At 39.7% G+C, this 24,410-nt stretch overlaps 1 protein-coding gene across 1 annotated transcript in view; it reads right to left on the reverse strand.

The window, feature by feature from the left end:
- LOC124776796 (piRNA biogenesis protein EXD1-like) overlaps window positions 1-24,101 on the reverse strand; it is a 228,305-nt gene extending 204,204 nt beyond the window's left edge. Inside the window, exon 1 of the mRNA XM_047251936.1 lies at window positions 23,934-24,101. Coding sequence (XP_047107892.1) covers window positions 23,934-23,981 — 48 coding nt within the window. The 5' untranslated portion in view covers window positions 23,982-24,101. The remainder of the gene's footprint in view (window positions 1-23,933) is intronic.
- Between the last annotated feature and the right edge of the window lie 309 nt (window positions 24,102-24,410).

The raw sequence follows: 24,410 nt of genomic DNA on the forward strand, positions 1-24,410 counted from the left end.
CAGAAATAATGGTGTTATTTTAAGACGAATTTTATGTGCCTTTTTCATTAAATCATCTCTATTGTTGCTGCATGTCACTAACATACAAAGTGGCATAGACCATCTCACTAGCAGCAGTGTTGCATGGCAATAGCAAACAGTTAGGGTGTTGTGAGTCCACACATGAAACATAGCAAGACAAGCAAGAAAGACATGGCAGACAAATATTTCGCAATTTTTTAGAGTCTGTTGTTGTTATCAGCTTCATTATAGACAGAGAGCGAACCATGCAGCCATAATATTAATATGTTCTAAAACAGTATCATTTTGAAGGGATTTTTCACAGTATGGCCAGCTGTTTCATTTTCTGTACTACCCAGTCATTGTTGTAGCTCTGGTTATTATTTGTATTTTGCTCTCCCTGAATGCATTTCATTAAACTGAATATTGCACTACATTAACTTGGGACCACTCCATCAAAAAGAGCATAACTTTTCTCTTTGTACCATTTTTTGTGATGAGAAACAAGTCTAACACTTTTGTTGACACTCTGCAGCACATGAAACACATGCTGAGCAGTATTTGACTGGGCTGAGTGTGTATGAGTTTGCAAAAACTAAACAATACTGAAAATATTTGACAAAACACCAGTGGAAATGTGCCTGACATCTAATAGAAATGAGATGCAGTATGTGTGTGTGTGTGTGTGTGTGTGTGTGTGTGTGTGTGAGAGAGAGAGAGAGAGAGATTGAGGGAAAGGAGAAGGGATGGAGGGAGACAGTGATTGTGAGTGATAGAGAAAGAGAGAGAGGGAGTGAGGGGAGGATGGGACAGGAGAGGGAGGGGAGGGAGAGAGAGAAATAAGAATTTCTGTTGATTATTTCTATCCTGTGATTTTGGTAAGTGTAGTTAGTATCTTTAATCTAGTTTCTAGTAAACAAAATGGTATCTTGTACGACATTAATGTAAAATGTAATGTCACACATGGGGTCACTAACACAGAAAAAGTAAGATAACAAAAGGATAAAAACATGTAATTGTAAGGAGGCAGTGTGGAAGAAACTGTAAATAACACTATAACATAGAAGTATACAAAAATAATTTGTACTGAAACTGGCAAAGAATTAAAATGTGCTAAAGGAATCTACCTAGCATTAATGGACTCACATCTGGGGAAAAAAAGGAGAGAGGGAAAGGTTCAGGTACGAAACTAAATTCAAAATAGAAAATTAATGCCTCATAATGTTTGATATTTGACCCATTCCTATTCTTGAATAACATAAATGATTTTCCATGGTAACTAGTGCACCACATGGTATGATACTTGACCCATTCCTATTCTTGAATAACACAAATGATTTTCCAAAGACATAAGAGGTCTCTTCAGAAACTCTGTATTTGAATGAACATTGCAAAAAAACTTCTCAAAGTAGAATTATAACATGTCATTGTCCACAACAATGGTATAAAATAAGTGTTTGTTGAAGTATTAATACAAAAAAACCATAATACTTAAAAGATGTAATGTTTCAAAACCCTGAGATAGAAACTATCTTCATTTCTTATGAAAAGGGGCTCAAGCATCTACACTAGAACGTGGATGATGCTGACACTTGGTGGAAGTTCGTACAGATTTGTGAGGTACAATCTGCATAAATTTCAACAAAATTGAAGATGAGCGAGACGGGAGCATACCCCAGATTGTGTCATACAAGGAATAACACTTAGTACACATATAAACATCTGTACGAGTAACGTAACCGATAAAGCAAGTGTCCAAAATTCCTTCTCAATGGGCAGAGTGGAAATTTATCCAGAATTTTTTTTATAAAATTTGACAATGTTTGAAAATGTTATAGTGAACAAGCTTCAATTTATTAAAAGAAAATGCTAGTATTTACAACACACTTTGTGTTATATGAAAGTGTACAGTAAACTGCTGTAAATTCGTACAATCCATAACAATAACCCACTAGATTTCCTCAATCTTCAGCAGACTGCCATATCACTTTCAAAGTGAACAACATACTTGGACAGAATATTTAGTTAAAAAGAAATAGTTGCTTTAGGAAAGAACTACTTATGACCTACAAGTGTATCATCTTGATTGTGGTTTCATGATGGTTGACACTAGTACACAATGCAGCTCTTACATCGAAGTCAGTGGTTCCCATGAAATACGGAATGGGGGGCGGCAGGGGGGGGGGGGGAGTTAAACACCACAAGCACTCTTTTAGATTTCATGTAGGATTAGAGCTCAGGGATAAATTAATACATTGAACAGAATAGCTTGATTGTATCTTATGTATCATTTCAAAACAATTAATTTTCACTGCTTACACTACTGAAAATTTTTGATGTGCTATTGGATGAGCTGAGCCGGATGTGAACTGGTTGAGGCACCACATATGCACTCAGAAGGAATGAGGTCAAAACCCTATTCAGGCATTCAGATTCATGTTTTTGTTTGCTTACTGTACTCCACAATCATGTGATGTAGGCTATACGTCTGTTTTGTTTGTCATAGTGGGCCACAGCTGATTTTCTTTCCCATCTTTACACAGTCTGAGTTTGCACTCCATTTCTAGTAAACACTGATGGAATGTTATGCTCTCTCCTATAATTCCTTCGGTTGGTTTATTTAGAATTTGCCAGGATTCAAATGTCTGGGATACGTTTTCTGTCGTTTCCTAAAAGCCATTCTGGAAAATACAGGAACAGTTATTCCAACAAGGAGAGGGTAAACTCCCTGCTCCCTCTGCCTCTATCTCAGTCAGTGCTCTGTTTTAAAGAACTTCTAAGACTGAAAGTGTCAAAGTCTAATCTTCTTTCTTTCTTTCTTTTGTGGGGTAATAGATGTCTCGAGAGCTTGTCTTAGTTTTATTCTAGTGAATATAGAATTCAAGATAATTCTCAATTGTTGATGGTCTCAGTTGCATATTATAAATTAGATTACATGTTTCACTCGCTCAGGATCATCTTCCAGTACCCTGACATGTATTCTGAGTAAACAAGACATGTTGCTGATGCAACTACTTAGATATTTCATGATCCTAAGTAATCAAAACATGTACTGTAAAATGGGCCATCTTTGGCCCTTTAAGGCAACTTTCATCCACATACAGAAAGAAGATATATTATTTCCCTCAAGAGATTATGCCAAAGACACTGGAAATCCAGGTATTCTATACTCTTCAGTAGTATGTATAATCTCAAGTCTTAAATTGGTCACACTGGTTTCCAACTCTGTTTTCATGTTGGAAGCACTGTTACAAGGGATTCCCCCCTTTGGTTGTGTTAAAGTCCTATAACAACTCCCTTGTTTGTGGATCTTAACTTCACCCTTAAAATTTGAATAAGTACCTGTTCATCAATGTTATTTAGTATCAAATAATATGATCCCTTTCATAAAGCTTAATTTCTGTGTGCTGTCTTACAACATTTCAAAATCACACTTGGGGCTGCAATATAGGCTGTCCAGAACAACTTTGTCCCAGACCAAAGCTTCCCCAGTTTCAGTAAATACACTTATTCATGGCACAAAATTAAGTATGGAGAAAAATTGAGGACTATGCCTAATGACGGGTTCCCAAAATTATTAAGAAGCTGGTGACAGAATCTCTTCTCCACAAGGCAAAGAAGAAAACATGGTTTAAAGTTGTAGAAGTTGTGGCATCTATCCTTTGGATGCAAATGTTGTTCTCAAAGGCTTTTTGGTGCTGCAAGGTCTGTGAAAATTGAATGTGTCAGTGAACCATTCCATGAAGTGGTAATTAGTAAGAGAGCAAATGCTACAACTGTTGTGTGCTAAAACAAAAGGAAATTGGTAAATGTGGAGCCTGGGAGAGGAATCACACCTGCAGACGTGGAAGTGCAAATGCCTGACTCACCTGTAAATGAGAAAAAGACAATGGTGTGAAGGCCAAGAAAAATTACTGATGTTTCGGCTCCCCTAGTGACGAGTGATGAGTATGAATGATTCTTAACGTGATGACATGGCGTGTGGGCAAAAAGGTTGTGACACAAATGAGAACCCTACTCAAAAAGAGGACCAATCACGAAAGATTAACAGAAAGAAAACAATGATTCTGCAGTCAGTTATAATGGATACCTCTACTCAGTCACACCTGTTTGTTTTATCACAGCAGAAGAAACCAAAAAATTTTAAGTGATGCGTGGGAAAAAGCTATGAATTTTTGGAAGTGGCCAGCAGAAGGGAAAGAAGATGTAATGACCTATGATTTTTCAGATAAACAACGAGAATAATTGAGCCCAAGACAATTAGGAGAGGATATTACTGTGCTTTGGTCCCGGCTAACTTCACTCTTCTCTGATCTCGTACGTAAACTGACACTTCCCCTACTTGTGTTGCACTCCTACATATAACTTTTTCATTGAGTAAAATATTCCGTAAAATACCAGTTCATAACTTTAACCGCATTTTTTTCTACCTTATTTCATCTTACAGAATTTTACAAAAATAAAACTGTAAATGTGGTAAAGTTGTCATGCAATGGGGCAACATTAGTCCATTCAAGAAAAAAAAGTTCTTTTTTGAAAACAATACTGATTAATTATGCACTCTGTCAAACTGTACTCAGAAAATCATCACTTTTCCACACTTTTTTTTTTTTTTTTTTTTTTTTGGGTGGGGGTTGGGAACAAAAATGAAGGACATAGCTTGAAACACAGGAAAAAGTTGGGCCAGTTGATGGTAATCCAATAAAAAATATGCAAATGACATCGAACAATAAATGAGAATTACCTTAAATATTAACCGAATTGCTGACTCTCACATGACGAGTCTTCCGACTACAATGAGAATATAGAATTCCGTTCATCCTGTTTGGATGGATCTGATGGTGAAGCAACAAAAGTTAAATAGTTTATGTGGGTTAATTTCTGTGAATATTATGTTTCTGATACCAAAAGAAATAAAAAATATGAAGAATAACTGTGTAAATTTTAAAGTAAGGAAAATATTCACGGGCCGACTGCTGGAACATTGTGATAAAATATATTCAAATGCAGAATTTGGATTCAACTTAGTTGACGAACAGACTTTCTTCGCCAGATTTTGTACTTCCTGCTACTTTTAAGTTTTAAATGAATAGGCCGTAATGGTATCGCACAATTGAAAAATAATATCTTATTGGCCTAAACTGATCATATCCACTTACGCGATACGATCTGGTGTGTTTTAGCCTAATAGTTTCTTTTGTTGAAATCACATCTCTACTTCGTCCGTTGTCTGACATTTCCTACATTTTCTATCTCCACAGAGTCGATGAGACACTATTCTATAGCGTATGCTCTGCAAATGCTGAGAAGTAAATGGATTAACTGCAACCGAGTGCCGCAAAATTTCTGCAAACGATGTGTCTACAGTGCAGTTTAATCAATTTCTTACTTAAAATTTTGTGAGCACTCGAATTAATAACCATACCGGTGCACTAATCAAAAAATGTAAAAATATTACTGAACTTCAGTATCCATGTGAGAATATAAACGCATGAAAAAACTGTAATAACTATAGCAATATCCCAAACTGAGAACACATCTTGGCTACAGAACAATAATGAAGGACAATGAAAAACTTTTTGCCTCTGGGTGAAAATAAGGGCGTCTCTCCTTTTTTACACCTGGATGTACGAACTCACACACAACTTTGTTACGGTATCCGTCTACACGCATTCCACAAAAACCGCATTACCATATTTTGTTTCAGTTGTAAATATTTGTCATGTCTTATTGTTTTTGTGACATGTTCCACATCCTGGAGGACCTCCTCACTATGGATCAACTGGCATGAAAGTAAATCTAATCTAATGTATAGTTTCCGCATTCCAAGAGATTCACATGCGCCTCTAGTCAATAAACCAATATTGCTTCTGATTCTAAGCTTTCATGACAGTGAGCATTTCCATCTGTTTGTCGTTTCATCTTGCGCTCTGCAGATAGCAGAAAACGTTTATAAGATATAAAAAAAGTCCTTACTTATATCACTGAAGAAAGAAGTACTAAACGTATTGTCTGCAACACTATATTATTGAACTAATAGTGTTCCGTGCATGTGATACCGATAAACGCGTAACACTCCTTAGCACGTGTTCATATTACCTACTAGTACGATATTTGTTCTTACTTGAGAAATAACTCTATTCAGGAATACTGTATCAGCTACACCAGACATAACAAACGGATCTTCGGAAGCGCCGTATGGCTGACACAATACCGTCAACAATCCCACGACTCACTCTGGGCGATTTTTGTCACTGTCACTGTTGCAATTTTGGATGACGCCAGCGCGGGGCTCGTAGCAAATACTAAGAAGAGGCCCTTGGTTTGCTTTAGGCCTCAAAAAGATTTAGGATATAAAATAAAACAGCACTTTACGAACAAACTTTTCTCGATTTAATTTGGAAAAATTAGAGGTAACATTAGTCAAATCAGTGTGGCTAAGCAAATCACATTCAATGTTCATTAAAGTGAGATCATTTAGATGTTCTTGTTCCATTTGGTGTTCCTTAACTCATTTTCAATGCTCTTTGAAATAGCTTGCAGTTGGTGATCATCAATGACAAGTAAACGCCTACAATAAGTTTATTTCTATATTTGGGAAACACAATTTCAACTAATTTTCCATTGTAACTTTATAAAACTGCAGTTCCAGGGACTGCCCTTTTTGCCATCTATAACAGCAGTCACATCTATTTTGAGCAGCTTCACAAACTGCGCCAGTTCGTCACCAAGGGCTCCTTCCAAATCGTCTGGGTTAAACATTGAAGGTGATTAAAATTCTTTTCAATATCTCGTCTGCTGTTAAAGTATTCTGAACACACCAGTCACCTAATGGTATGCTTCCATGCGCCTAGCTACTAATGCAGATGGCTCATTGTCAATTATGACAATAAAGAACTAAACTTCAAAATGCTGCATCGAGTGCAGCCGACCCCTGAATTGGTCACACTTTCTGTTTTGCTTGCGTCACCTTGAAGTTTGTTGCTTCTATTCTTCACAGCCGATCGGCACTTTAGCTTTTGCATCAGTATCTGAGAATGTGGACTGCAATGCTGGGATGTACCCGTCTAACGATTTATAAAGGGTGTACCCCGTGTCTTGATCAGACGACTGCAAGGAAGCGTTTGTCTCTTGCAAGCCTTCTAGGGTTTCATTCAAAGCAATAGTCATTATTCTCTTTATCAACTTACCATCTTCGAAACTAGTCCGTAAGCTTGATTACCACACTCTTCCTTTTGATTCATGATATTAGATATGTCACTCAAAACTTCCTTGATAGTGGCAAACCATATACAAGTGCCTTCGTAGGATCTGCTTGGGCCGACCCTTTTCAAAACCGAAATATTTGAATTAGTTTCTTTCAATGATTTCAAAATAAGACCCCATAGACCCCCCCCCCCCCCCCCCCGAGAGGCAGATGCCAGGTAAGTGATGTTGAGTGCAGTTCTGGATCATCGGTCGCTGATGATGCGAGTGTAGAATGTAGGTGACAAGGGTGTTCAGAGGCGCCTGTCTGACAACAGATTGCATGGACGTCGACGCCCACCACGTGACTTAGGAGCGAAACATAGCAGTGTGCGATGCAGAGCAACAGCTGGGCCTCTGTCACAGGATGTGGTGGTGGGGATGCAGCGTTTGGCAGGTGGACGCAGCTGGTCTGTGACCTTGGCACACACCACGTAGACACCTGGGTGTGGCCAGAGAAGGCGTGTGGCAACTAACACCGGCTGGCATAGTGGGGCAGCAGTGGCGGGCGGTTAGTCACAGATGGTCCGTGAGCTTGACAGCCCCTGCGTTTATGTTCCGGTGTGCATGTGCTGCAACCAGCAGGTGAAGGCAGCTGACTGCTGCGAGGCGGGGTTGTGCCACGACAGTGGCGGTGGCAGCGGCGTATGTCTGCTGCGTCACAGTCTTTGTCCAAGCTGTGTGCTTTATGTGACAGTGGGTGGTGGCCTGGGGCACGAGACGCACAGCTGAGCTTGCAACTCAGGGAAGAAGGTGTTGCGTGATGCGGTGACAAATGCAGGAAGTGGGCCGCATAGCATCTGGAGCTGCACCAAAGTGCAGTCTCGCTGGATGCGTGGTGGCACTGAGGAAATAGGGTAGGCAGAACGTCGGTTGCCACGCATGGTGCTGCCAGTACATGTGGTGCGACATGTACTGGAGTGTGCGGGCTTCAGTGAGTGCTCCAGGTGTCTGCCATCTACTAGTCACACTAGTGGCGTCCTGGCATAGCGGTAGGGCAAGGCGTCGCTTCTTGGGTGCTGGAGATTGCGTTCTGAGCTGTGCTAGGGCCGTTGGGGTATCAGAGGAGTGATGCATGAAGCACGAAGCGATGATGAAGCATGGATCTCGATGTCATGTGTTGTGCCTTTGACATCAGGGTCCGTATGCTCCGGAACGGTGGCAGAAGGGGTAGCGAACAGGAACAATGTGGCTGCACCTACGATCCAGGCACTGGTTGTGTCAGGGCAGCCTTGGTGGCAGCAGTGGCATCCGTGATGTCAGTGGTTGGCAAGGATACCCTGACTGCTGGTGGTGCATCCACGATATCAATGGTGAACACATAAGCTGGCTTTAGCCTGTCAATGAACACCACTGACTGGGCACCGTAGAAGTGCCCAATGAATTTTTTGTCACTTCTCTGCAGAATGAGGTAAGGCCCGAGTTCCATGGGCAGAGTTGAGGCTGACAGTTATCGATGTGTAGCATTACATGAGTAGTCCGCCCCGGTAGCTGAGTGGTCAGTGTGACAGAAAGTCAAACGTAAGAGTCCAGGTTTGATTCCTGGCTGGGTCGGACATTTTCTCTGCTCAGGGACTTGGTGTTGTATTGTCCTAACCATAATCATTTCATCCCCATCGACATGCAAGTCGCCGAAGTGGTGTCAAATCGAAAGACTTGCACCTGGCAAATGGTCTACCCGACTGGAGGCCCGAGTCTCAAGGCATTACATGAGTGTACAATCTGAGGTTGTGGTGCATGAAAGTCTTGTGCTCGTCATGGCGTCACAGAGGTGTCAGTTGCAGCTGCACCCAGTAGTCTTGAAGCTACTGTACATAGACTGGGATACATAGACTGGGACACATAACAGCTGTGGTTGGTCACAGCATCACCTGGTCACCTCGCAGGACCAGGGTGATCCATATACCAAGTCGGTGGGGGATGCCTACAAGACGGCCTTGTGGGTAGCCCACAAGGCTCACAAGGCCAGTGGCAAAGCAGTGCACCATTTGCCGCCGCAGCAGGTAAGACGTGATTTCAACGTGCGGTGGAAATAGCTAGTGGTATTATCGACCAGGTTACTACAGGTCTCCGCCAGGTTTCTGAAGAAACAGGAATTTGTAACCAACACCCATGTGTAGCTGCTGTTGCTATTGCTCCATGAACGCTCACACACGAGAGTGGCGTCGTATCCAGCTCGCGAGAAATCCGGCGGAAGCGCCCGTTTTTGGGTGTGTTGATGCAGGAAAATACACTCCTGTCAGCAGTTGCCTATTGCGCACGGGCTCTTTGGAGAAAGAGCAGGTGCGGTTGCGTAGATAGTGTCGTCTGCTAGGACACACTTTGTGCGGTCCGGAATTTGGATCTTAGAGGCGCCACAAAAGTAAGTATCGCCCTACTACACAGTCCTGCTCTTTTTTAATAACTTTTTCATACACACACATACATATGCTCACACGCATATATATTTATATAGAAGAGAAATGAATTACCGAATAAAAAATACAGAGTGCCATTTAAAAAGGTCATACCGCTGTTCATATCTTTGTAAAAAACAAAGCAACAACGAAGGCAATCACGCTGATTGAGATCCCTCCGACAGCTAAAGAACATTTGCTTGAAACAGTTTGTAATTTGCATCTGGACAAACAGTTATTTAGAATGGCCCAGATATCCCACCTAGCAACAAAAAAACCAATGGCATATTGTGGCTCCCGGTGTCCCATGCAACTTTGTCTCACAAACTTTTCAGTTCCTATAATACTTTCAGTTTTATTCTTGGTGGCAATAGTGACTCGGACTATATATATATTAACCACCCTAAATAACTGTTTGTCCAGATGCAAATTACAAACTGTTTGATGTAAATGTTCTTTAGCTGTCAGGGGAACATCAATCAGCATGATTGCCTTCGTTGTATCTTTGTTTTTTACAAAGATATGAACAGCAGTGTGACTTTTTTTTTAAATGCACCCTGTAATTTTTATTTGGTAATTCACTTCAACTCCTAAAGACCTATTCAAATATGTATCACAGTGTACCATTCACTGAAACACAACGTTATTAATTACATAACACAACACTGACTTAGAGCCCGGGATCACAAACTTGTCCACTTGCTGGAGTTATTAGAAAAAAAATTGAAACCAAGTAAAAACATAACACAAAATTGACTTTGACTCTCCTGTACTATTGCCCAGGAGTAGAACACTCAAAGGTGCTCAAAGTGGTGACCATGGACACCGATACACTGGTGCACTCTTTGCATGAAAGAATTATTTATTACATCCAATGTTGCCTGCTGAAGAGAATTACAAGGAAGCACGATACGTTCCTGCATGTCCTCTGGAGTTGTTGGAATATCGCGATAGACAACATCTTTAATGCATCCCTAAAGACGATGTCCAGAGGAGTTAAATCAGGAAACATAGGAGGCCAAGTAACTGTTCCTCCTCGACCAATCCATCTGGCAGGATACCTTCGGTTCAGAACATGACATGCACGCAAGGCATTATGTGCAGGACATCCATCGTGTTGATACCACGTAAGCAATCTGGTTCTTAGCGGCACTTCATCCAGAAGAGGAGGAAGAATTCGTCTGAGGAAGTTGGCATACGCTGTACCGTTTAGACTACAATTGATGAAATAAAGGTCAATAATTGTAGTACCAAGCATCCCACACCAGACGTTAACTCTCCAATGACGCTGATGTTCCACCTGTCTATGCCATTATGGGTTGTCGCTGGACCAATACTGCATGTTCCTTGTATTTACCTGCCCTTTGTTTGAGAAGGAACATTCTCAGTAAACATAACATTGGAGAAGAAGTTCGGGTTGGCGATGATTTGCTGCTGTGCCCACAGACAGAACTGTACACGATTCTGAAAATCATTCTCATGCAATTCTTGATGTAGGTGTACATGGTAAGGATGGATATGGTGACATGTAAGAATACGATGTACACTGGTTTTAGGAATGCCAATCTCGTGTTCAAGCTGTCGTGTGCTCACATGTGGATTCATAGCAACGGAAGTGAGAACAGTAACTTCGGCAGCTTCGTCTCTGCGAGTGCTACAACGATTGCATTGTCGTGGTTTGCAACTTCCCGTTTCCTGAAGCGTCGCAACAAGATGAGAAAACATCCGTCGGGAAGGTGGGTTCTTGTCAGGATATCGCTTTCTGTACATTTCCTCTGCCTGCGTATCATTTCGCCTACCTTCAACCACAACAACAACAACAATAATAAACGAAACGTTATGTCTATGCAGTTTGTAGGAAGGACAGCCTTTACTCTATAGAACAGTAATTAAAAGGACTAAACTACTGTACTAAATGTACCTGTACATAAGAAAAAGTATTGCAAATTATTGTTCTGCTAACTTACATTTCCCATAGATGAGTAGCATTTTTACCTTCTCATTGTTGATGTACATTTTGCTCACACAACTCTTCAACTGACGATGGTTGACGTAATGATAGGTGTACATTCTACTTATGTTTACATTTGTCCTCTGTCAACGTCAGCACGTGGATGTATTCCATTACCCTTGAGTATCAGCACTAAGCGCTGGGAGCGTCAACGTCAATATTGTTTTATGTAATAATAAAGTTGTGTTTCAGTGAATGGTACGCTGTGACATTTTTGAATAGGTCTCTAGGAGAGGAAATGAATTACCGCATAAAAAATACAGGGTACCATTTAAAAAAGTCGTACCGTGTTTATATCTTTGTAAAAAACAAAGCTACAACGAAGACAATCGTGCTGATTGATGTCCCCGTGACTGCTAAAGAACATTTGCTTGAAACATTTTGTAATTTGCATCTGGACAAACACTCACGAAATAAGCATCAAACGAAAAAACTACAAAGAACGAAACTCGTCTAGCTTGAAGGGGGAAACCAGATGGCGCTTTGGTTGGCCCGCTAGATGGCGCTGCCATAGGTCAAACGGATATCAGCTGCGTTTTTAAAATAGGAACCCCCCCCATTTTTTATTACATATTCGTGTAGTACCTGAAGAAATATGAATGTTTTAGTTGGGCCACTTTTTTCGCTTTGTGACAGACGGCGCTGTAATAGTCACAAACCTATAAGTACGTGGTATCACATAACATTCTGCCAGTTTGGACGCTATTTGCTTCGTGATACATTACCCGTGTTAAAATGGACCGTTTACTAATGGCGGAAAAGGTCGATATCGTGTTGATGTATGGCTATTGTGATCAAAATGCCCAACGGGCGTGTGCTATGTATGCTGTTCGGTATCCTGGACGACATCATCCAAGTGCCTGGACCGTTCGCCGAATAGTTACGTTATTTAAGGAAACAGGAAGTGTTCAGCCACATGTGAAACGTCAACCACGACCTGCAACAAATGTGTTTTAGCTGCTGTCTCTGCTAATCCGCACATCGGTAGCACACAAATTGCGCTAGAATCGGGAATCTCAACAATGTCGGTGTTGAGAATGCTACATCAACATCGATTGCACCCATACCATATTTCTATGCACCAGGAATTGCATGGCGACGACTTTGAACGTCGTGTACAGTTCTGCCACTGGGCACAAGAGAAATTACGGGACGATTACAGATTTTTTGCATGCGTTCTATTTAGCGGCGAAGCGTCATTCACCAACAGCGGTTACGTAAACTGGCATAATATGCATTACTGGGCAACGGAAAATCGGCGATGGCTGCGACAAGTGGAACATCAGCAACCTTGGTGGGTTAATGTATGGTGCGGCATTATGGGAAGCAATCTAAATGGTGAAATGTATGCTGATTTCCTACATAATGTTCTACCAATGTTACTACAAGATGTTTCACTGAACGACAGAATGGCGATGTACTTCCAGCATGATGGATGTCCGGCACATAGCTCGTGTGTGGTTGAAGCGGTATTGAATAGCAGTTTTCATGACAGGTGGATTGGTCATTGAAACGCCATACCATGGCCCGCACATTCACCGGATCTGACGTCCCCAGATTTCTCTCTATAGGGAAAGTTGAAGGATATTTGCTATCGTGATCCACCAACAATGCCTGGCAACATGCGTCAGCGCATTGTCAATGCATGTGCGAACATTATGGAAGGCGAACTACTTGCAGTTGAGAGGAATGTCGTTACACATATTGCCAAATGCATTGAGGATGACGGATATCATTTTGAGCATTTATTGCAATAATGTGGTATTTACAGGTAATCACGCTGTAACAGCATGCGTTCTCAGAAACGATAAGTTCACAAAGGTACATGTATCACATTGGAACAACTGAAATAAAATGTTCAAACGTACCTACGTTCTGTATTTTAATTTAAAAAACCTACCTGTAACCAACTGTTCGTCTAAAATTGTGAGCCATATGTTTGTGACTATTACAGCGCCATCTATCACAAAGCGAAAAAAGTAGTCCAACTAAAACATTCATATTTCTTTATGCACCACATGAATAAGTAATAAAAAATGGGCGTTCCTATTTAAAAAACGCAGTTGATATCCGTTTGACCTATGGCAGCACCATCTAGCGGGCCAACCATAGCGCCATCTGGTTTTCCCCTTCAAGCTAGACAAGTTCGGTTCTTTGTAGTTTTTTCGTTTGATGCTTACTTCGTGAGATATTTGACCCAGTCACAATCAATGAACCACTATATATATATATATATATACCGCTTCAACCACACACGAGCTATGTGCCGGACATCCATCATGCTGGAAGTACATCGCCATATATATATATATATATATATATAAGCTGATACATTGATTGTTCATTATTTTTAAGAAGGACCTGTGATAATTCAGTTGTAGTCATAAGCATTTTAACTTTGTATCGTAAAGTACAGTGAGGTTATATGGTATTTTGAGCACATATATATATATATATATATATATATATATATATATATATATATATATATATATATTTCTCAAAATAACAAAAAGAGTGGCAGCGCCCTCAGAGTCCAGTTTCTCTTGGGTCACCCTTGTATTACGCACGATTTGTTGACTGGTACGAGCAGAATAGATAAACATCTAATAATTAGACAGTGAAGAAATAACAAATAAGCTAATGCTTACAACAACTTAGAAACAATAGATGACGATTAGTGGGTGACAGTGAGCAGTCTAGTACTCGGGCGGATTTTTTGTGCACCACACTGTACCACTGAAATAATATTGTAGAAGTTATCATATTCTCTTTACAAAATGTGACACCAGACACTCGATTATGGAGCTCGGGCTTCATTAGGTTGTAAGTCGGTCTGCCTTCCATAACAATGAACGTGCTCTTTTACCTTGGATCAAAGAAAGACGGAAAATGGCCACTTGTGTGTGCTGGGACGACTTCATTTGCATAATAACAAAAAAATCTTGCCTGTTTACAAGTATTTCTTCTGCTGTTTATCGAAATAGTGAAGTAAGCTGATACGCTGTTTTGTTACCTGAAAACATGTATGCATTACATACCACGTAATTTTTAATATAATTTACGTAATTATAAAATACATTTTAATAACTGGTCAAGGACGCTGAATAGAATACTAAAAGAACCAGAAGTTCAGAGTACAATAACGTTTGAAACAGATCTAGAATGGGCGTGCGGAGCGAACGAAACGAACAACAACTCGATACTGAACTATGAGGAGTCGGCAGTGGAACTGTAACAAGTGGCCACGCGACGTAGGATAAGTCCACCCGAGATGGAGACGGAGATCGAGACAGACGGGAACGGTACGGAGGCTGGAACGAGACCAGCCGACGTGCTGTTGCGGGAACGAGACCAACCGTTTCCCGTTCGCAGGAACTATAAGTAGAAACCCGCGACCGAAGTGAACTATGAAAGACCATTCCTTAGAATCCGTTCCTCGCTCGTTCCGTTCTTTTGGACCCGTTAGTTTACGAATGACCCATCTCTACTGTAGATCCCTGAAAGCAGAGAAAATTTAATCTTTCTCCTGATCCGCTTCAGCTCGGGTTGCGTCAATCTGAAGTTCTGGTGTGTTCCTTCCTGTAGCACCGCCGTGAGTCAGAGTCTGAAAACAGGTTCTGACCCGCCAATTTAGGTAGGTACCATATCTATTTATGCTGTAAAAGTTTCTATTCCCGATGGTCTTTTCATTCGGGACAATTTAGTACGTTGTTCCTTAGGTACGGATAGGCACTTTATTCTTTGTCTTTAAAGTTCTGATCTGACTGCTTGGAGGTAAGCTATGAAATTATGTCTTGTAAAACTTTAAACAATTCTTCGCCAATATTGATGAAGATAAGATTAAATTTGTTTTTGACGTCACACATCATATTGCTGAAAAATGTACTACGCTCGAATGAACCATTCTGTCAGACGAGCAGTCCAGAAATTAGGTAGCGGAACTGAAACCGTTGCAAATTGGTGATGTTGCAGCTGACATGACCATAAAAAACTAAAACATTGGCAGATCTGGGGAGGTGCAGTTATATATCTGTCGTTTTTTTTTTCTTTACAAGTAATGTTGAGTGTTTGTGACTGTTTCTCCTCCATTATTGCGGCTGAAAAGTTATGTGAGACAGGAGAAATAATTTTGTAAAATGGGGCTACCACCTGAAATGGGACTACTTTCCAACAGTAGCAAAGGTTTAAGAGGTATATCAGATAAACTACTGACGTTTCTGGTTCCTCTCGTAGCTGATGTGGTACACATAGATGAAATAAAAAGAAAACATATTCAGTAATAAAATTTCAATAGTATTATATTTATATGACTTATAGTCATATTTTCATTGTAAAAACGCAGTGTTCATCTTTCCTCTAGGAGATAATTTTGGTCCAGGGTGTTCATTATTCAGTGAAAATATCATTTCACATTATTTCATCTCACTTTATTTCAAATCCATATCTAGTCACAGAAGTAAAGCATTTCAAACATGGTTTTGCACACAAGAGAGCAATTTGCACAACAGTTTTTCAAAAGATGGACACATTCAGGTACAAGTACATGTTCTTACAGATCACAGTGTGACAACACAATGTAGTTTGATCGCAGACTAAATGCAGACTAACTGATGCCAACTGATTTGGTGTGCATTAGATTCTGTAAATTAATATATGTTTTTCTGGAATGTTCCAGAACCTAATTGTTCAGATTGGAGATTTTCATAACATCTGATTTTATGCTACTGATAAATACAAACAAAATTATAACATTCTGTGCTTACAAAAATCTGAGAAACAAAATAATATAGGAAACATTTTATATAGTTCCAAAAATAAATTCAACAATTTCAAAGCATTCATGTAACAAGTTTTGTATATATTCAGCTTTTATATCAATATAAGTCCCCCCATGAACCATGGACCTTGCCGTTGGTGGGGAGGCTTGCGTGCCTCAACAATACAGATAGCCATACTGTAGGTGCAACCGCAATGGAGGGGTATCTGTTGAGAGGCCAGACAAACGTGTGGTTCCTGAAGAGGGGTAGCAGCCTTTTCAGTAGTTGCAGGGGCAACAGTCTGGACGATTGACTGCTCTGGCCTTGTAACACTAACCAAAATGGCCTTGCTGTTCTGGTACTGTGAACGGCTGAAAGCAAGGGGAAACTACAGCCATAATTTTTCCCGAGGGCATGCAGCTTTACTGTATGATTAAATAATGATGGCGTCCTCTTGGGTAAAATATTCCGGGGGTAAAATAGTCCCCCATTTGGATCTCCGGGCGGGGACTACTCAAGAGGACGTTGTTATCGGGAGAAAGGAAACTGAAATAGTCCCCCATTTGGATCTCTGGGCAGGGACTACTCAAGTGGACGTTTTTATCGGGAGAAAGAAAACTGGCGTTCTATGGACTGGAGCGTGGAATGTCAGATCCCTTAATTGGGCAGGTAGGTTAGAAAATTTAAAAAGGGAAATGGATAGGTTAAAGTTAGATATAGTGGGAATTAGTGAAACTCGGTGGCAGGAGGAACAAGACTTTTGGTCAGGTGATTACAGGGTTATAAATACAAAATCAAATAGGGGTTATGCAGGAGTAGGTTTAATAATGAATTAAAAAATTGGAGTACGGGTAAGCTCCTACAAACAGCATAGTGAACGCATTATTGTGGTCAAGATAGACACGTAGTAGGTGAATATCGATTGGAGGGAAGAAATGAAAGAGGAAGCCACCTGGTAGAATCTTGCGCAGAGCATGACCTAATCATAGCTAACACTTGCTTTAAGAATCATGAAAGAAAGTTGTATTCGTGAAAGAACCCTGGAGAACCTAAAAGGTATCATATAGATGATATAATGGTAAGACGGAGATTTAGGAACCAGGTTTTAAATTGTAAGACATTTCCAGGGGCAGATGTGGACTCTGACCACAATCTATTGGTTGTGAACTGTAGATTAAAACTGAAGAAACTGCAAAAAGGTGGGAATTTAAGGAGATGGGACCTGGATAAACTGAAAGAACCAGAGGTTGTACAGAGTTTCAAGGAGAGCATAAGGGAACAATTGACAGGAATGGGGGAAAGAAATACAGTAGAAGAAGAATGGTTAGCTTTGAGGGATGAAGTAGCGAAGGCGGCAGAGGATCAAGTAGGCAAAAAGACGAGGGCTGCTAGAAATCCTTGGGTAACAAAAGAAATATTGAAGTTAATTGATGAAAGGAGAAAATATAAAAATGCAGTAAATGAAGCAGGCAAAAAGGAATACAAACGTCTCAAAAATGAGATTGACAGGAAGTGCAAAATGGCTAAGCACGGATGGCGAGAGGACAAATGTAAGGATGTAGAGGCTTATCTCACTGGGGGTAAGATAGATACTGCCTACAGGAAAATTAAAGAGACCTTTGGAGAAAGGAGAACCACTTGCATGAATATCAAGAGCTCAGATGGCAACCCAGTTCTAAGCAAAGAAGGGAAAGCAGAAAGGTGGAAAGAGTATATAGAGGGTCTATACAAGGGCGATGTACTTGAGGACAATATTATGGAAATGGAAGAGGATGTAGATGAAGATGAAATGGGAGATATGATATTGTGTGAAGAGTTTGACAGAGCACTGAAAGACCTGAGTCGAAACATGGCCCCCAGAGTAGACAACATTCCATTAGAACTACTGACAGCCTTGGGAGAGCCAGTCTTGACAAAACGCTACGATCTGGTGAGCAAGATGTATGAGACATTCGAAATACCCTCAGACTTCAAGAAGAATATAATAATCCCTATCCCCAAGAAAGCAGGTGTTGACAGATGTGAAAATTACAGAACTATCAGTTTAATAAGTCACAGCTGCAAAATACTGACGCGAATTTTTTACAGACGAATGGAAAAAACTGATAAAGCTGACCTCGGGGAAGATCAGTTTGGATTCCGTAGAAATGTTGGAACACATGACCCGACGACTTATCTTAGAAGAGAGATTAAGGAAAGGCAAACCTATGTTCCTAGGATTTGTAGACTTAGAGATAGCTTTTGATAATGTTGATTGGAATACTCTATTTCAAATTCTGAAGGTGGCAGGGGTAAAATACAGAGAGTGAAAGGCTATTTACAATTTGTACAGAAAGCATATGGCAGTTATAGGAGTCGAGGGGTATGAAAGGGAAGCAGTGATAGGGAAGGGAGTGAGACAAGGTTGTAGCCTTTTCCCGATGTTATTCAGTCTGTATATTGAGCAAGCAATAAAGGAAACAAAAGAAAAGTTCGGAGTAGATATTAAAATCCATGGAGAAGAAATAGAAACTCTGAGGTTCGCCGATGACATCGTAATTCTGTCAGAAACAGCAAAGGACTTGGAAGAGCAGTTGAATGGAATGGATAGTGTCTTGAAAGGAGGGTATAAGATGAACTTCAACAAAAATAAATCGAGGATAATGGAATGTAGTCGAATTAAGTTGGGTCATGCAGAGGGAACTAGATTAGGAAACGAAACACTTAAAGTGGTAAAGGAGTTTTGCTATTTGGGGAACAAAATAACTGATGATGGTCGAAGTAGAGTGGATATAAAATGTAGACTGGCAATGGCAAGGAAAGCATTTCTGAAGAAGAGAAATTTGTTAGCATCGAGTATAGATTTAAATGTCAGGAAGTCGTTTCTGAAAGTATTTGTATGGAGTGTAGCCATGTATGGAAGTGAAACTTGGACGATAAATAGCTTAGACAAGAAGAGAATAGAAGCTTTCGAAATGTGGTGCTACAGAAGAATGCTGAAAACTAGATGGGTAGTTCACAAAACTAAAGAGGAGGTATTGAATAGAATAGGGGAGAAGAGGAGCTTGTGGCACAACTTGACTAGAAGAAGAGATCGTTTGGTAGGACATTTAGTATTGGAGGGCAGCGTGGAGGGAAAAATTGTAGAGGGAGACCAAGAGATGAATACACTAAGCAGATTCAGAAGGATGTAGGCTGCAGGAGGTACTGGGAGATGAAGAAGCTTGCACAGGATACAGTAGCATGGAGAGCTGCATCAAACCAGTCTCAGGACTGAAGACCACAACAACGACAACATCAATATAAGTTATTACTATTAAAAACAGTCTTGACCACAATTTATTTAATAAGGTGACCGGTTTCGACCACTACTGTGGTCATCTTCAGACCATTGAGTAGGAACCTCTTTGTTGGAGTGATTCTCCAACAAAGAGGTTCCTACTCAATGGTCTGAAGATGACCACAGTAGTGGTCGAAACTGGTCACCTTATTAAATAAATTGTGGTCAAGACTGTTTTTAATAGTAATTATTTATAAGACATTGATCACTGCTGTTCCCATAATGCATTCAAAAGTAATCAATATAAGTTGTTTCTAAAGAATTTAAGTGTGTTTTTGAAATGTAATGCTATTTCTTAGTTTGATGAAAATTCAGTTTTGATACTCATAATATAAAACACTTTTGGAAAATAATGAAGTCCATGTGATATTAGTTATAAATAATGGGAAAAAATAAAATTTAGATTACATATAGTATATGTACACACTCTGTTTTGGATATAGATTATTGTAAGGTGACATGTGTATGATAACTAACATTTGCAGCCTACTGTTATCACACAGAAACATGTAAAAATTGTGCTACATTATGAACAAATTTGGAGTGGTGTAATATTTTGTACATGTAAAAATGTATTTGAAAACTAAATGAGATCCATTAATCTCATGGTTTATAGCCGAAAATCAGAATAAATATTAACTAAAATACGGTGGAGCTGCAACATTTGGTTGGTCGTGTAATTTTCTGCAAATCTTGGTTTGTTATACACTGTAATTACTCACTTTAACCCTACTACAAAATGTGGACAAATGGTAACAACTGAGAACTATTTAAAACTCACAAGACGCATGAAAGAAACATTGAATTTCAAAATGCATGCTGATAATATCGAGTTGTAAACCACACATTAAATCACTCTTGTCAACCACTTACGCTATTGATGTGTGATGAATAATAAACTGCCACAGTGTGTGGTCCCTAACATGCCCAATAGGCAGCATCAGCACCAGTACTTCATTTCTAAGATGCACCTAAATTAGTTGTTTTGTTACAAGCTTCTTGCCTATTTGAAAGTGATAGGTAGCTGTTTACTTGTGGTTGTGTACAGTAGTGGAATTTATTTCTACAGATGTTTGCGTATTATTAGAAAGTTGATGTGGTTTTATCTCACTTTGTGGTATAGTTCCATGCTTTCAAACGGCCAGATGATTGAACGATACATAGGAGCAGTGTAGCAGGAGAATCTAGTGACTTCTTGGATTTGTAGTGTAATTCTTGTTGAATAATGCAAGTAATTAGGGATTGCACTTGTAGAGGGAATTAGCCATTGTCTATAATCACCTGCAACCTTTGTTGGCCACTGTTGTCAGACTTCAAGCCACTGCCTGTGGGTATAGTGGCGTTGACAATCTGTGGTGAAAGCTGTGACATGCCTGAAGCCTTAAACGTCGCCTGAGATCCCTGATGTCACAGTGTCTTCCTATAACTCCATACACCTAAGGAGGAAGGGCACATAATGCTGCAGTTGGGAATCTCTGGCTGGAAGACGAATGTGGGTGCTGGCTACATGGCCTGACGGCTTAAAACCAGGTTTAAGGAATTGCCTGTCCCTCGCTGAGAGTATATTTGAGCGAGCAGTTGGATAGCTCATATGTTGGGACGATGTGTATCAGTATCTCGCCCTACATCTAGATGAGGGATTAACTTAAAGACCATATAAAATCAATGTTGGAATGTGTGACAAAAATTATGAAGAAGACTTTTAATATCACCACAGTTCAGTACAGAATATCATCCCACACAGGAGACAGTATCATGATGTTATCCGCATGGTTTGGATGGAGAGTTATCAACACATTTAGAAGTAACTTCAGGTGTCCTCCAGGGATATGTGTTGGGTCCCTTGCCATTCATATTGTATATTAATCACTTTATGGACAATATTAATAGTAACCTCAGACTTCTTGTAGATGATGCATTTATCTATAATGAAGTACAGACTGAAAGGAGATTCACAAATATATATTCAGATCTTGAAAAGTTTTGAAAGTGGTGTAAAGTCTGGCAACTTGTTTGAGTGTTCGCAAATGTAAAATGATGCATTTTATAAAACACAAAGAAAGTAGTATCCTATGATTGAAGTATCTTTGAGTCACAGTTGGATTTCGTCAGTTCATCCGAAAACGTGAGGGTAACACATTATAATGACATGAATGGAACTATCACTTAGGCTCAGGCATGTGTAAATCCAGTAGCAGACTTCATTTTATTGACAGAAAACTAGGGAAACGCCATTAGTCTACAAAAGAGTTTGCTTGAAAAGCACTCAAGTTACCATCCTAGAATGTTGCTCAAGTGTATGGGATCCATACATATGACTAACAGAAGATATTGTAAGTCTACAAAAAAAGGCAGTTCAAATAGATAGAGGTATGTTTGTCTTATGGGAGAGTGTCACAGAGATGTTGAAAGAACTAAAGTGGCACGTTCTTGAAGAGAGATGTAATATATCCCAAGACAGCTTACTTACAAAGTATAAAGAAATGATTTTAAATGATGACGCTAGGGATATACCACAAGGCCCACATAGCAGTCCAACAGGGATGGATCATTAGGATAAGATTAGATTAACTACATCACACACAGAAGCATTTAAACAACCATTTTTCCTGCACTTAATAGGTGAATGGAATAGGAAAATTCCCTGATAACTGGTTTAACTGAAGGTACCGCTTGCTATGCATTCATTTGAAATTCTATCATAAAAGTCAGTACATGATACACCATTAAAGTGTGTTTTGACAATGAGCAAGGCCCTCACTGTTTCAACTTTCATTCTGTTTTTTTCATCTGACCACAAACACGTTCCACAGCAGCATTTGACCCAGGAATTGCCAGACAAAACTCCACCAAATGAATCAAGTTTCTCATGTTAATGTTTTTACTTTTGAAATAAGCAAATATTTTACACCGCGTTGCACTAACACTTTCTTTGTCTCCTTCTTCACATGAAAATTCATCGAACAGTTCGTCTTCATCAACAGGAAAATTTGGTACAATACTTTTAACAAAAACACAACAGTCCTGAACATCCTTCCATTGTAGCTGCCCCTTTTCAGTATTAAACCAGTCAAATGCTTTAAAAGGTGTGAGAAATGCGAAACACCATTCTTTAATATATTCAATGCAAGAGTGATAGAAGATGTCAGCATAAATATGAAATTGTTCTACTGTAATTTCACCCTCTTCTTCCAACTTCCTTAGAGTCTCATGTACAAAGGATGTGAGTAATCTTTCAGATTTTCTACATTGTAATTTACCCAATAATTTGTTTATTTCTTGATAAACTTCCACTATTGTGATTTCTTGTTTTTCAATACATTTAATTGTTGTGGAGAAAGGTTTTAGCTGGCTAACAAGAAAATGTAGAAGAACAATAGACACAGGGTTATCAAAGAATTGTTTAAGGATAACAGGACACTTAACAAGAGAAATGAAATATGATTTCAACGCAGGAAATATCTCTACAATTCTTTCCAATACTGGAAAGCCACCTTGTCTTGCTGTGCCCAAGTACAGTTTTGTATTCAGTTTCAGTAAACTTACAGAATGACTTCAGAGATTCAACCCTTACTGTATATATGTGGAAATGCTGGTAGATTTTGTTTACAATTAATTGGCAGCCGATGGGTAGGCAATCTGAGCCAGTCTGTAAAGAATTGTGCACCACATGTGCTGGACAGCCAACACCTACTATATTATTCACTGTGTTCTGTTGCAGTTTATAGAACAAATTGTTTTTTCCTTCCCTCTACTTACTACCAAAATTGGTGTTAGTGTTGTCTGCAGAAACTGCAATCACCTTTCCCTCAAGATCATATTTCTTTAAATCATCTAGCACATAATTCTGAAGTAAATCTGAAGTTTCTCCATCTAAATTAACCAATCCGAGCACTTTAACCCTGATGCCATTTTCAGGGTGAAAATACCTGATAAGGAGAGGAACCAACTTCAAATCCAGATGATTCGATGTATCAATCATTACAGAAATGATTCGAGTACTTTTCACTTCATTTAAAACCTGCTGAGGCATTACATTTTGTGTGTCCACATGTGAAGTTAGGATCGAAAAGTTTTTTAAAAACTGCTGTAGTAAAGTCCATTGTCTTAAAGCTATGGTTATGCATTGCATTGTGCCATGCAAACGTAGCTTATTGTGCTGCCAACTGCCTATCTATTACTGTTACTGATTTTAAGCTTACATAGCAGTCACTCACGCATTTATTTGCTCTTTTTGTTTGATCACTCATGTGATGTTTCTTCGTCTTTATGTGATTCACAATGTCAGATCTTCCACCATGACCAATAGCAAATTTTGATCTGCACAACGTACATTCTACAGTTTCTCCACTACCAGTGATAAAAGGAAACTTGCTTTTAATATTGCTGTTAAAATTACACTTTCGTTTTGGCATAATGAAACAGTGATTGCACAGTGCAAAACATTAACAGTGTAGTGACGAAAGCCAGAGAGCAAGTATCAGTGGTGTAGAGTATCACTGGACCGAAAGGACGGATTCAGTGGATCGATTTAGAAGAGAAGAATCTTCTTTGTTATTCGTAACAAAGTAAAATGTAGGGTCCCCCTGAATAGGTCAGGCGTGCACTACACGCCGGAAGCGGCTACAAGGTTAGGTTAGAGAATTCCCTCCTTAGGTCCGACAAGACGCCTCCTGAGA

This window comes from Schistocerca piceifrons, chromosome 2 (assembly GCF_021461385.2).
Source record: "Schistocerca piceifrons isolate TAMUIC-IGC-003096 chromosome 2, iqSchPice1.1, whole genome shotgun sequence".
NCBI lineage: Eukaryota > Metazoa > Arthropoda > Insecta > Orthoptera > Acrididae > Schistocerca > Schistocerca piceifrons.